Source organism: Mirounga angustirostris, unplaced genomic scaffold (genome assembly GCF_029215605.1).
Source record: "Mirounga angustirostris isolate CCGP_5_RB_7025 unplaced genomic scaffold, mMirAng1.0.hap1 SCAF_14, whole genome shotgun sequence".
NCBI classification, from domain to species: Eukaryota; Metazoa; Chordata; class Mammalia; order Carnivora; family Phocidae; genus Mirounga; species Mirounga angustirostris.
Window position 1 is genome coordinate 74,417,609 of NW_026991722.1, and position 14,944 is coordinate 74,432,552.

Sequence of the window (14,944 nt, forward strand, 5' to 3'; positions counted from 1 at the left end):
CTGGGTGGCTCAGTTGGTTAAGCGACTGCCTTCAGCTCAGGTCATGATCCTGGAGTCCCTGGATCGAGTCCTGCATCGGGCTCCCTGCTTGGCAGGGAGTCTGCTTCTCCCTCTCCCTGTCTCCGTTTGTGTTCCCTCTCTCGCTGTGTCTTTCTCTGTCAAATAAATAAATAAAATCTTAAAAAAAAAAAAAATACCTGTTCCAAGAACTTAAGACGAACAGGATATTAGAAACTTTCTCTCGCAACTTAATTGCTTTTGTGGTTCAAGGCCATTAGGAGCCTAAAAGTAAAGAATGGAAAAATCATGCAGTTTTTAAGATTGAATGAGTAATGCTCAGAAGTTCTGGAAGCTCATGGGAAAGATGACCTCCAGTGCTTTGGCTGGGAAGCATGAAACTACTCTGAATTTTCCGATAAACCCAGCTTGACAAGGATCAGTTAATCATTCCCTCAAGCTTTAGATCAAGTAGACACTATATCCTGAACTCTCGTCGAGATAGGTGTGTTCTTAAACACTAAATAAGACATAGTATGGATATGTTTCCAATTCGTTCTGATCAATCTCTGAGACTCCAAAGTTAAGTTCTGACTTTGACTTCTATTATTAGAAGTTTTATTCACAGCTGGTCACAATATGAAGTGAGATGTATTTGGAGGAAAGAATTAAAAAGGAATGAAGATGCTAAATCTAAAATTATTAAATTTAGGTCATGCTATGGACTACATTTTGTGCCCCCCAAAGTCACCTGTTGATGCTCTAACTCCCCATGTGAAAGTATTTGGAAGTAATTAAGGTTAGATGAGGTCATGAGGGTGGGGCCCTCATGATAGGATAAGATCCTTATACGAGGAGACACCGGAGAGTTCTATTTCCTGTCTTGAGCTAGCCTTATGCTTCAGCTAATAGAATGTGGCAGGAGTACTGATGTGGGCCCCACGGAGCTGAGAACTCTAGGGTGCACTTGTCTCTACTTTCTGGCACACATGAGAACGTTCTCTGGGGTAGCCTGCTAGAGGAGGAGAGACACATAGAGCCACACCAGGTGTCCCAGTCACAGCCGTTCCAGAACATCCAGTGATCGAGCTCCAGCAAGATTAGCAGAGCTCCTAGCCTACCACCTCAGATGTGCTTCTTATTCTACATTGGAGGTTTTATAGTTGTTATCTTGGTGCAGTTGGGAACTATACACTACCACTCTTTGGCACTGGATGTTCATCAAACATCAGAGATCCAGAAACTCTTGCAAACTAAAATGCATGCAATTCTTACATCAAGGAATTAACATCCTGCGAAGAAGGAAAAGCAATGAACAATAGTTTCTGTTTCTATTACTGAAAGCAGCCACTTCTACTGGAAACTGCCATTTAGTCAAGTATTGAGAGTGAGTCAGGGTATCCTCAAAGAAATGAAAATGATGAGTGCAAAATGTACTCATATACTTATGAAAATTACATAATATATCTTCCGCATTAGCACTAAGAGATACGTGAAGTGGGTTCAAGCAAACAAATGATGACAGTTGACAGGAGAACTGTAAACTCACCCCCAGCTAATTCATTTGTTTATTGATCCTTCCAGTTGCAGATGGTGATGTTTCCTTTGGATGAAGTAAGAGGTCCAGAGACAGCAATGCGAGTTTCTTTCCCCAGAGAGTGAGGTCAATTCAGGTCATGAGCTTTGAGAAACTGGAATGTTACCTTGGGTCTGGAAATACTTAGTGATGCTTGTCAGGCTAGCGATCAAGTTTCCCCAGCAGCTCAGTTAATGACGCAGAACTTTCTGTATTAATTGAGCCCTGAGACTTGACATGACTCTCTCAAAGTCGGGGCTCATTTTATTCATTAGGAGAAATTTTCTTCCCTCGCAGCTGGATTTTCTTGGATTATCAAAAAAGAGATTGTTCATGCATGTACACAGGAGACCTGGTTCACACATTACATTTTCCTTGCTCAGGGCAATCAGAGCAATGATCTATTTCCTCTAACAAGATGTCTTCAATGGGCACCTGGGTCGCTCAGTTGGTTAAGCGACTGCCTTCAGCTCTGGTCATGATCCTGGAGGCCCAGAATCGAGTCCCACATCGGGCTCCCCGCTCAGTGGGGAGTCTGCTTCTCCCTCTGACCCTCTCCCCTCTCATGTTCTCTCTCACTCTCTCTCTCTCTCTCAAATAAATAAATAAAATCTTAAAAAAAAAGATGTCTTCGAAATGTACAACCACCACAGTTAGAGTTTGTCATTTTCAGAAGTTTTGGAACTGATCAGCAGGTAAAGCCTGTGTTCTGTGGCTTTCTCATCTGTCGTGGGAGCTGCAGATGATATGCCGGCACTTAGCTGCTGGAGAGCTACAGTCTAATGAGCAATGGGGAATGTTGGTTCTACTTGGCACACGTCTACTTGGGGTGTGCAGTGTTCAGAGATATAGAAAATCATGAGTACAGTCATCCATTTACTCAAAATAACTTAAAACATCTTCGATAATGACTCAGTTCTTTCATAGTCATGACACTGCTAATCATGACTCCTGATTAAAAACAAGCTGAGTTCCTGATGCTCATTAAGGTGCAGAGGCCACCCTCGTTCATTGCTGGTGGGAGTGTGAAATAGTGCAGCCACTGTGGAAAAGAGTCTGGAAGTTCCTAAAAAAGTTAAACACAGAGTTACCATATGATCCAGAAATTCCACACTCCTAAGTATATACCCCAAAGAATTGAAAACATCTGTTCATGCAAAAATGCGTACATGAGTGCTCACGGCAGCATGATTCACAATAGCCAAGTGGTGGAAACAACCCAAATGTCCATTGACAGATGAACAGATTAATACAATGTAGTCTACCTTTACAATGGATTATTATTCAGCTGTGAAAAGGAATGAAATACTGTCATATGCTACGACCTGGATGAACCTCAGAAACCTTAGGCTAAACGAAAGCAGCCAACACAAATGGCCACAGATTGTATGGTTTCATTTATATGAAGTGTCCAGAATACACAAATCTATAGACACAGAAAGAGGATTAGTGCTTGCCAGGTGTTGGGGAGAGGGGGACCAGGGAGTGACTGCTAATGGCTCTGGGGTTTCATTTTGGGGTCATTAAAATATTCTGGAATTAGATGTTCTGGAATTAGATGCTTGCAGATTCTTTTCCCATCCAATCCAAACCTTTCACGGTTAATATGACTAGCTCAAATTCTAGGGAAGACAGGTTGCCTGAATCACAGAGATATTTAGTTTTCAAGGCCTAGACTAGATCCTGGGGGCTCTGATTCCTAGGCCAACTTTATTCTTGTTTCATCAATCATGACCACATTTGAATCACATTTTCTCTGATGGGCAGGAGAGTATTTGGTGACTGGGAAGTAAGGGGGACAGTCACTAAATAACACATAAGATGAGATAAAGGCTCATATAGGAACAAATCAAGAAGTCTGAAGGTTTTTTTGAGGCCTAAACAGGTTTGGCACGATAAGTTGCTTTTAGTATTTTTAATTATTATATATTAATAAAGATGATTTTGGTTGCAAGAGCCAAAAACCTTTCTCAATCAAGTTAAAGTAAAAAGCAAACAAAAGCCCTAAACCAAACTGACAAATATTTGTTAATTTTTTTTTAAAGATTTTATTTATTTATTTGACAGAGAGAGAGAGTGAGCACAAGCAGGGGGAGCAGCAAGCAGAGGGAGAGAGAGAAAAGCCTCCCCGCCAAGCAAGGAGCCCGATGCAGGACTCCATCCCAGGACCCTGGGATCATGACCTGAGCCGAAGGCAGACACTTAACCTGACTGAGCCACCCAGGTGCCCCAAACATTTGCTAATTTTTGTAGTTGGGTGATTATCTGCTAGGGAAGCTGATACCATTGAAGAATGAGCTGAAGAACTATGATCTTAAGGTAGAAACAGGAGTCAATGGACCATAGCTGTTTCTTTCTTCTTCTTGTTTTTTTTGTAGTTTTTAATTTTATTATGTTATGTTAGTCACCATACAATACATCATTAGTTTTTGATGTAGTGATCCATGATCCATTGTTTTCGTATAACACCCAGTGCTCCATGCAGTACGTGCCCTCCTTAATACCCATCACCGGGCTAACCAATCCCCCCTCCCCTCTAAAACCCTGTTTGTGGGCGCCTGGGTGGCTCAGATGGTTAAGCGTCTGCCTTCGGCTCAGGTCATGGTCCCAGGGTCCTGGGATCGAGTCCCGCATTGGGCTCCCTGCTCCTTGGGAGCCTGCTTCTCCCTCTGCCTCTCTCTCTCTGTCTCTCATGAATAAATAAATAAAATCTTTAAAAAAAAAAAAATAAAACCCTGTTTGTTTCTCAGAGTCCATAGTCTCTCATGGTTCATCTCTCCCTCCAATTCCCCCCGCCCATTTATTTCTTTCTCCTCTCCCACCCACCTCAATTCTGCTCGGTTCTGTTTCTCTTTGCAAATTGGTGTTCTCTCTTCCTACAGGTAGCGTTCCCCCCCTCCCCACCCCGGTGGCAGGGAATATGGCATCAACAGCCCTGCCTGGCAACCCCAAGAGAAAGGGGATCTTTTTTCTCCGCAGTCCATACAGCAAAACCAGAGAAGGATCTGATTTGCTCTGCTAGGGCCACATGCCCATCCCCATATTCAGAAGGGCATGTTCTGTAATTTTGTTCAAATCAAAGACAACACAGTTTGGGGGATGATAGTAGAGAATGCTCAACAGACAAAATAAATAAACCAAAGTCCACAAGTTACAAATCCTTGCTTCTTTTATTGACTTGGAGGCTGCTTTGAAATGTCAAAGGTGAAGAAGACAGCATTCAATTTTCATAAAGTAAGGGAGGTCAACCACACTTCTATAATAGCACAACCTTCCTAGTCTCCCGGAGACAGAGACTGACTCATCAGGGATTTTTGACTCGTGACCTATGCTACCTTTTTTTCCCTCTATGAGGTCACGTAACTATTCTGTATATTCGCTGCTGTATCCCTAGGACTTAGCACAATGTCTGGCACATAACAGGCACTCAGAAATATTTGTGGGGTGAATTTTAAGGATTATGAAGCACAGCCAACTCAAAGGAATCTTAGCAATAATGAGCACATACCAGATGCCAGGTGTGTATGTCAAAAATCGAGACTGCAGAGACTGAAAGAACAGAACGCGGTACCTGCCTTTGAGGCACTCACAGCCCATCAGAGGGCGCTGCTTATGTGAATCATCGGGGGAAAACAAAACAAAACAAAAGCAACCATACGTGTAATAAATGAGGCTTGAACAAAGTGCTATGAAAATGGTTATATAGCCTCAGAGGAGATGATGGTATAGTAAATCCCTGAGTTAAAGTGCTAGGGGCGCCTGGGTGGCTCAGTCGTTAGGCATCTGCCTTCGGCTCAGGTCATGATCCCAGGGTCCTGGGATCGAGCCCCCCATGGAGCCGGCATTGAGCCCGCATGCCGCTCCCTGCTCTGCGAAAGCCTTCTGCCTCTCCCACTCCCCCCGCTTATGTTCCCTCTCTGTCTCTCTCTGTCAAATAAATAAATAAAATCTTAAAAAATAAAATAAAATAGGGCGCCTGGGTGGCTCAGTCGCCACATGACTCCAGGTCATGATCCTGGAGTCCCGGGATCGAGTCCCGCATCGGGCTCCCTGCTCAGTGGAGAGTCTGCTTCTCCCTCTGACCCTCCTCCCTCTCATGCTCTGTCTCTCATTCTCTCTCTCGCAAATAAATAAAATCTTAAAAATAAATAAATAAATAAATAAATAAATAAAATAAAATAAAATAAAGTGCTTTCAGCGGTGCCTGGGTAGCTCAGGTGGTTAAGCACCTGCCTTCGGCTCAGGTCATGGTCCCAGGGTCCTGGGATCGAGCCCCGCATTGGGCTCCCTGCTCAGCGGGAAGCCTGCTTCTCCCTCTCCTTCTGCCCCTGTTTGTGCTCTCTCTCTCTCAAATAAATAAATAAAATCTTAAAAAAAAGAAGTTATTTATGCATTAAATTTCCTGCAAAAGATCGGTTTCCCCTTTTGCAGATAAGAGACAGTTACATAGATATTGTATGTGGTAAAATGTACAGAGTTGTATGTCCAAGATACATGTAATTGTATGTCTAAATTGTACAGAGCTCTCAGGATACGGAATTAAGGTTTTCTATTCCGCTACCAAGAACTTCTTTTCGGCCACAGAAATTTAGTCTATATATATATCTACCTCCTTTTCTGTTTTTGTGAACTAAGACCACATACTCATTCATTATTCAAATAGTGATTGAGGCACAAAAAAACAAGGCACTAGGCACTCTGTGTGTGTGTGTGGCCAAAGTTGAATAGTACATGGTTTTTCTTTCAAGGGTCATTGAGACGACTACGGAAGGCAAGTCATTATTAACAGTAATTCAGGCTATAGAGAAGCTTCTTGGGAGAGATACAGGTGAATGGAAGGGGAATTATAAAAAAAATAACGCGTTTTAAAATATTGATTTTGCGGGGGCTACGAATGCCAGACTAGGAATCCTGTAGCTTATTGAGTAGGAAACGAAAGTGGTATCACCTTCTATCTCATGGAAGGATGCAAGGCCACTTGCAACCTGACTTGGCTTGTCTCCAAATGACATTTGTGAAATACTGAGAAAAAATGTTTCATCACGTCTTAAAAGAGCTAAATGAAACTCCCAAACTCTGAGTTTAGAAATTAACATAAGGAAACAAATACGAATTTTAAAGGTGCAAATTTAATTTCGTTGCTTTTAAACAGAATTGTTTCAAAATTCAATTTTTAACTGTTTTCGAATTAAACAAATTGGCAGCTCCCCCAACCACCCCAACCAGGGACGTTCAGCGGCGGCCCCCAAGCATCGCATTCTTTTCACGGTCCCACCCCAAGTCACCCGGGAACCTACTTCTTCCGCTCGAGTTTCTTTAGGGACTCAGTCTTGAGGTGCACCGTTTTTGCCCCGCCCCACACAGCACCCCTGGACATTCTTATTGGCTTTAGCCCGCCCATGTGCTCTGGTCTGGCTTCTCTGATTGGCCGACGGCTTGCCGCAAGCAAGGATGCCCGTTTCCTGGGCTACAGCGCGGGCCGGCGGAGGCCTAAGGCGGGTTGTTGACTCCTGCAAGCAGGAACCCGGGCGCGGCGGGCGCGGCGGGCGCGGCGGGCGCGGCGGGCGCGGCGGGCGCGGCGGGCGCGGCGGGCGCGGCGGGCGCGGCGGGCGCGGCGGGCGCGGCGGGCGGGCTCCTGGACTTAGTCCCCGGGCGCCATGGCCAGCGTCCACGAGAGCCTCTACTTCAACCCCATGATGACCAATGGGGTGGTGCACGCCAACGTGTTCGGCATCAAGGACTGGGTGACGCCGTATAAGATCGCGGTGCTGGTGCTGCTGAACGAGATGGGCCGCACCGGCGAGGGCGCCGTCAGCCTCATGGAGCGGCGGAGGCTCAACCAGCTGCTCCTGCCGCTGCTGCAGGTGAGCGGCCCCCACCGGCTCCCGCTCATTCAAACCTTTACTGAGCACCTGCTCTGTACCGGACACCGCACTGGGCCTGGGGGGGGGGGGCCGAGTGTTCATCCGATACTCTCTCTTTAAGCCCCGGAGGACCTAAAAAAAAAAAAAAAAAAAAAAGGAGTTAATACCACCTACTAATAACGAGTACTTACCATCCATCGGCAGGCGCTTTACGTGCATTTTTTTGCAGGTTCATATTTGGCTCCAGCATTTCTTAGCTGAGTGACAGGGGGAAGAATTCTTTTCTCAGATCGTCCGTCTCCTCTGGAAAGGGGCTACACGTAGTCCTGAGCGTTGGAGACAGGTCAATCTACAGGCTTCCGGAGGACCGCAATAAGTAGTAGTAATGACCTAAAACTAACAGTGGACCTTGAATACTTAACTGTTAAGCACTTTACATGTTTAAAAAAATTTTTTTTAAATAAATTTATTTATTTGAGAGAGAGAGAGCATGAGCAGGGTGAGGGGCAGAGGGAGAAGCAGACCTCCCACTGAACAGGGAGCCCGACGTGGGGCTCGATCCCAGAACTCCAGGATCGTGACCCGATCGGAAGGCAGACGCCCCACCGACTGAACCACCCAGGCGCCCCAGTACTTCACGTGTTTTCTTTCATTTCACAGACTCAGGTTATAGCGTCACCACTTACTAGCGGTGCGACTGGGGCAAGTTCCATAACCTACTTGGGTCTCTGGTTTCTCTCTGTAAAATGGGGACAATAATTAGAAACTATGTTTTTCGAGGTTTGAATTAAATTAGAAGATCCGCGGACACTACTGCACAGTTTGTGGCATACAGTGAAATGCTGAGTGTTAGCTGTTTTCATTTTAATGTATTTTCATAGGACATGTACCTTCTTCTATATCAGTTACGGTTTTTCTCATTTGTGTGGTTTTATGATTAATGAGTCTCCTCTAACTAGACTACTGTAAGGGCCGTGTTTTGTCCTACTTTTGTTCACTCTTGTATTTGCAAAGCTTAGTAGAGCGCCTAAATAAAAGTATGGAATAAGTGAAATGGGATATACCCCCTTGTGGCAGATGGGTGTACTCAGGGGAATGGGGAGGACTCAGGAAGTGGAATGTTAGTAAGCTGGAACTTGATGAGCAGTTGTCTGTTGAGCAGTGGTGGCAGAAACAAAGATCTGGGGTCTTGGGCCCCCACATCAGCAATATACCTGATAAAGGGTTTTTTGTTTTTTTAAGATCTATTTATTTGAGATAGAACATGTGCACGCGCAGGGGGAGGGGCAGAAGTAGAGGGAGAGGGAAAGAATTTCAAGCAGACTCCCGGCTGAAGGCAGAGCCCAGTGCAGGGCTCCATCTTAGGACCGTGAGATCATGATCTGAGCTTAAACCAAGAGTTTGCCACTTAACTGACTGAGCCACTCAGGCGCCCCTAAAGGGCTTTTTAAAAATATATCACACAGGCTGCCTGGGTGGCTCAGTCGGTTAAGCGTCTGCCTTTGGCTCAGGTCATGAACTCCAGGTCCTGGGATCAAGCTCCAGATCAGGCTCCCTGCTTCTCCCTCTGCTTTTACCTCTCCCTCTACTTGTGCTCTCTCCATCTGTCTCTCAAATGAATAAATAAAATCTTTTTTTTTTTTTTTAAGATTTTATTTATTTATTTGAGAGAGAGAATGGGAGACAGAGAGCATGAGAGGGAGGAGGGTCAGAGGGAGAAGCAGACTCCCCGCGGAGCAGGGAGCCCGATGCGGGACTCGATCCCGGGATTCCAGGATCATGACCTGAGCCGAAGGCAGTCGCTTAACCAACTGAGCCACCCAGGCGCCCGAATAAATAAAATCTTTTAAAAAATTATACACATACACACACATCGCCTGTATTAGTTGGGGGAGAGAAGGGGTACTGAGGACACAGAGATTAAGTGGCTTACCCAGTTGGTTGAATACAAGGAATGGGGCCTCCATTACTTGTAGCTCCCAGTCCTAGCCACATTACTATTATTACAAGTATATTTTCCCCATTCTTGAAATAGAAGTCATAATACTGAAAGATTTAGTAATAGAGAAAAGAAACAAAACAGTACTTGTGTTTTAACTCACATCTTTCTGCCTTTGCTCATGCTGTTTTTTCTGTCTTAAATTATCCTTTGTGGTTCTTTGGCTAAATACCACGTGATCTAGTAGTGTTCCAACCAGACTCCCAATTCCTTTGCTTAACGTTTGGCTTTAAACATTAGTTAATTTTTAAAAATTAGTTTTTAATTACTCAACTAATACACAAAAATTTATTGTAACAAATTAATGGAGTGAAAGGTTATGATTCTTCATGTCATCCAATCCTTTTCCCTTTCAGAGATTATCACTGTTAATGTTCATTCATTCAACTATTTATGGAGTCACAGGTCAGAATAGATCTTTCTATGCTGCTGAATATTGATGCTGACAGTATTTTTCTCCTGTGAGTGACCCAAGCATATTATAAATAGTTGGTAGAGGGAATGGAGCCTGTGGGTTGAGGAAAATATTGCACCAGCTGTGCCCAGAACTGAGTATGACAGCTTTATGATTATGGGAAAACAAATTCTTAAAACTTTTTTTCTATTCCAAAGATGCTTTCTGTGGGGTGGCCATTAAGTCTAGAAATATAGATAATACAATTTTGTCATTCTTTGTAATGTACAATAAACCATTTATTAAAGATTTGCCTGGTTTCCAGAAAAAAAAAAAAAGAATAGATCTTTCTAGAACTTTTGCTAAATCCATGTGTATATAAATAGGTAGAAGCATATGACTGTAAGGATAGATATGTATCCTTTTGATTTAATTTTGCTTGAATTAAAAAAAAATTTTTTTTAAGATTTTATTTATTTGACAGAGAGAGACAGTGAGAGAGGGAACACAAGCAAGATGGGTGGGAGAGGGAGAAGCAGGCTTCCCGCTGAGCGGGGAGCCCGATGCAGGGCTCGATCCCAGGACCCTGGGATCATGACCTGAGCCAAAGGCAGACGCCTAACGACTAAACCACCCAGGTGCCCCTGAAAAATTTTTTTACATAAATAAAATTCTATTCTACAGCTTGCTCCTTTCACTTAACCAGTCTTGGAGATCTTTCCATGTCAGCACATTTGAATAGAGCCACCTCATTCTTTTTAGCAGCTGCATTGTATTCCCCAATAAGAAAAGATATATAACTCCTAATTTTAATATTAAAATAAGCTTATAACTTATTATAAGTTATAGATTAACTATTGATAGACTTACAGATTCTTTTCAGTTTTTCTTGATTTCAAACAATGCATGCTGAACATACCTTCCCCAGAAGTGGAATTGCTTTCCACTTCTAAAATCGGCATATAATGTCAACTCACTCTCCAAAAAAGATTCAGTGTTTAGTTTTAAACCTCAGTTAGATCTTAATCTTCTTGACAGCCAAGGTTGCATACTCTTTGTCTCTACTGGTACCTTTTATGGACTTGGGCACATAATATGCCTACTTTACAAGGTTTTGGAAAGGATCAAATGAGATTATGTATGTGAAAAATAGGACACCTGTGTTTCAATAATGTTTTCCAGTTTACAGAGCACTTAGCCTTTTCTTACTCTTTCTTTGTCACAAATGAGGGAGATGGTTATGATTATCTACATTTTACTGATGAAGAAAGCTAGCTTTGCCATGATTACAAAATAAAAAGGAAGGGCAGGTCCTTGGACTTCAGAGTCTATGCTTTGTTTCCATTTTAAACCTTTCCTCCAACTAACCAAGAATGCTTTGCAAATGTGAAGTATTCCTTTAGCGTTTTAGATTGGTTGTTTTCTCTTTGTGACTTGAGATTTCACATTTGGAATAATTGTTAAAGCAGAGGGGTTGATAAACAAATTCATGTTTACTGTTTATCATTCTCCAGCTCCTCAAAATTTTTCTGTAACCTCCCTGTCTTCTTTATCCAGGGCCCAGATATTACACTGTCTAAACTGTACAAGTTAATTGAAGAATCTTGTCCCCAGCTGGCAAATTCAGTACAGATCAGGTAAGATGGGTGGGATTTTTCTGTATATGTGAAAATATGTTTATGTAGATGAAAATTAGGAAAATGCACGTGGTAATGAATTCTCTAAAAATATATCTTTGTTATTCTTGGTTTTCCTAAGTTCTTTACTTCTTTTTTTGAAAAATGGTTAACATTACACATACTGTTTCAAAATTTATTTTTCTATATGGATCTACCTTATTCTTTTTAGTTGTTGCAGAGAATTCCATTTTTGCTGGTTGATGTGTTACTTTGACACATTTTATGATCAAGAAAACATGAGCAGTGATGCTTTTTAGAATAATGAGAGTGACATTTTGGATTGTCAAGCTTGTTTTATGTGCCACCATTTTATATGAATCTCTGAATTGCTTTTAAAATAGATTTATTGGAGATAATTGTGGAATGTGAAACATGAGAAGATGTTCAAAGGGACTTCCTAAAATACGCACCTCAATTTTCTCATTCAGAATCAAACTGATGGCTGAAGGCGAATTGAAGGATATGGAACAATTCTTTGATGACCTTTCAGATTCCTTTTCTGGAACTGAACCAGAGGTTCACAAAACGAGTGTAGTAGGTATGATGCTCTTCTAAGGAGAGCAGAGAATGTTTTCATTGAAGTGAGCAGCTTTCTAAGTCACGTCTATCATGACTCTGCCATTTCTGAACAAACACAGTGGGGTGTTGGACGTGTTTTAGTTTGTGTTTATTGCCTTGCCATTTTGTCCTATGTTTAAGTAACTGTCTTATGGAAGAGCATCTTCTGTTTTGTCTGTAATAGTCCCAACTATTAGCCTGGTCCTGGGGGCTTTTAGGGTTTCTCACAGTTCTTTGGATTCCTTGTCTGCATTGTATGACTCTAAGTCAGGGTCACCAACTAAACTTTTATAAAAAGAGGCAAGTAAGAGTATATCATTGCTATAGTTTATAAGGTGGGGGCATACATGAAATTTCTTGAGGCTTTTCTGTTAGGTTTATATCCCCGCTCCATTGTTTGGCTTTTTTGCATGGTAGTTTTTATGTTACTCGACATCAGCTATTATATTATCTCTTGTGTGCCAGGCTTTAGACTTACAAGATAGACAGGGACCTTCCTCTATGGAGATCATATACCGGTAGGGTGGGGCCAGATGGTGAAAAGTAAACAAATAAATAAAATAATTTCAGATACTTCCAATAGCCACAAAAAAACATCAGATGGATAAAGATGATGGAGTGTGGGGGTAGGGGGTTGGGGTTTTACCAGTTTTGTAAAAGATGGGGGAAGAACATTCTAGGTGGAGGGGATAGCAACAGCAAGTACCTCTTTTTGATTCTTTTGAAGGAAGAATTGGAAGAAATAGTATCAACTTTGTGTAGCCTGGATTTCAGCTAATGCCTTCACTTGTGTATGTCTTATTTTGTAGGTTTATTTCTGCGCCATATGATCTTGGCCTACAGTAAGCTTTCTTTCAGTCAAGTGTTTAAACTATACACTGCCCTTCAACAGTACTTCCAAAATGGCGAGAAAAAGACAGTGGAGGATGCTGATATGGAACTGACCAACAGAGAGGAGGGTGAAAGAAAAATGGAAAAAGAAGAACTTGATGTATCTATAAGGTAATTTGGGTTTTTTGGGTAGGCATCCCTTTCCTGTGAAATAGTATAATTACAGGCATAGTAAGTCCTCATTCATTCAGATTCATGTGCTGCGTGCTATCCTTTTGCCCCTCCAGATCCAAGAAATTGACCCATGTGGGCTGTATCAGTGGGCTCCTTGCCTTCTTCTTTTTTTTTTTTAAGATTTTATTATTTATTTATTTATTTGAGACAGAGAGAATGAGAGACAGAGAGCACGAGAGGGAGGAGGGTTAGAGGGAGAAGCAGACTCCCCGCCGAGCAGGGAGCCCGATGTGGGACTCGATCCCGGGACTCCAGGATCATGACCTGAGCCGGAGGCAGTCGCTCAACCAACTGAGCCACCCAGGCGCCCCGCTCCTTGCCTTCTGATTTCTTTCTTTTTTTTTTTTTTTTAAGATTTTATTTATTTGACAGAGAGATACAGCGAGAGAGGGAACACAAGCAGGGGGAGTGGGAGAGGGAGAAGCAGGCTTCCCACTGAGCAGGGAGCCCGATGCGGGGCTCGATCCCAGGACCCTGGGATCATGACCTGAGCCGAAGGCAGCCGCTTAACGACTGAGCCACCCAGGCGCCCCCTTGCCTTCTGATTTCTGATTGGGAGGCAGTAGTGGGCCAAGGAGATTGGGGTCAGGTTGTTGATCCACTGGCTCCCTTCCTTCAGGGCCATGGTAGACTGGCTGTGGGGTCACAGCTTCTATTAGGTGGTCCTCTCTGCATTTTTCTGGGGTCTGGGAACTAGGAAGATTTCCCAGGCCTGGGGTGTAAGGTGCCCCACTGTTACCAGTCCTGGGGACTGTATTGTCCCTTACGGCTTCTCTGTCTCCTGCCCCGAGTTTCATAAGTGGTCCTTTATAACTCTTCTCACATCACCCCATTTGAATGTGCCATTTGTTTCCTGCTGGGACCCTCCCTGACTGAGTGTTCCTTATGTCAGAGTGAGTTAACAGTTGGTGAATTCAGTGAAAATGGATGGCGTGCCTATTAAAGTTTAAGCACGGGGCACGGGGTGCCGCTGCTCACCTAGTTGTTGAAGCTCAAAACCTAGGAGTGCCCCTGGTTCCTCCCTCTCTGTCACCCCGACAACCAGACCCTCAGCCCAGTCGGGTGTTCCTCCACGACAGTTTGGACTTAGTTCACTTGTCTCCGTCACCACTGCTGCCCCTGCAACCCCAGCCCTGCGTCTCCGCTAAGGCTGGACTTCTCTGGCCTCCTTGCCTCCGCTCTTGTCTCCCTGCAATCTGTTTTTCATGCAGCATCCAAGGGAAGCCCTGTGAATGTCAGTCACACCATGGCACCCTTCTGCCCCAAACCTTCATGACTGTTCTTGGAATTTAGACCAGAATCCAAGCTTATCACGGCCTCAGTGCCTGTGTGATCTGGCCCCGTCATCCTCCATGCCTCTGGTTCCTTACTGTCCCCTTCACTCTCAGCAGTTCAACTGCATGGGCTTGTTTCAGCTTCCTGTATACTCCACGCTGACTTCGGCTTCAGCTCCAGCATCATCACACGGGCCTTCCCTGACCACGTATCTGAAGTAATCTCCATCCCGAATACTTCTGGCTTCTTTAGTTCCTTCATGGCTCTCCCCATGGAGTGCCTTTTCACATTATTTGCTCACTTCTTTGTATCTGTGTCTTCTACCTTGGCACCCCTTCAGATCTAAGACCCTTGTCTTTCTTGCTTCTTGAGTTACCAGTGCTTCAGTGTAGTGCCTGCCTCGTAGACTGTGTCTGTGAACATGTGCTGGGTGAACGAATGCAGAAAATCAACATACGCAGCCTATCACCCGCACCGGCGAGTGGTCCTGTGAAGCACTGTTTATTGACTTCTTCACTTTCCTGCCTCACTTCCTCT

General features: G+C 43.6%; 1 protein-coding gene across 2 annotated transcripts in view; it reads left to right on the forward strand.

Annotated features, from left to right (window-relative positions):
* Positions 1 to 7,168: 7,168 nt before the first annotated feature.
* ANAPC5 (anaphase promoting complex subunit 5) overlaps positions 7,169 to 14,944 on the forward strand; it is a 42,256-nt gene continuing 34,480 nt past the window's right edge. For both annotated transcript variants that reach the window (XM_045887703.3, XM_045887704.3), the window contains exons 1-4: positions 7,169 to 7,437; positions 11,388 to 11,467; positions 11,938 to 12,047; positions 12,877 to 13,069. In XM_045887703.3, coding sequence (XP_045743659.1) covers positions 7,231 to 7,437; positions 11,388 to 11,467; positions 11,938 to 12,047; positions 12,877 to 13,069 — 590 coding nt within the window. In that variant the 5' untranslated portion in view covers positions 7,169 to 7,230. The remainder of the gene's footprint in view (positions 7,438 to 11,387; positions 11,468 to 11,937; positions 12,048 to 12,876; positions 13,070 to 14,944) is intronic.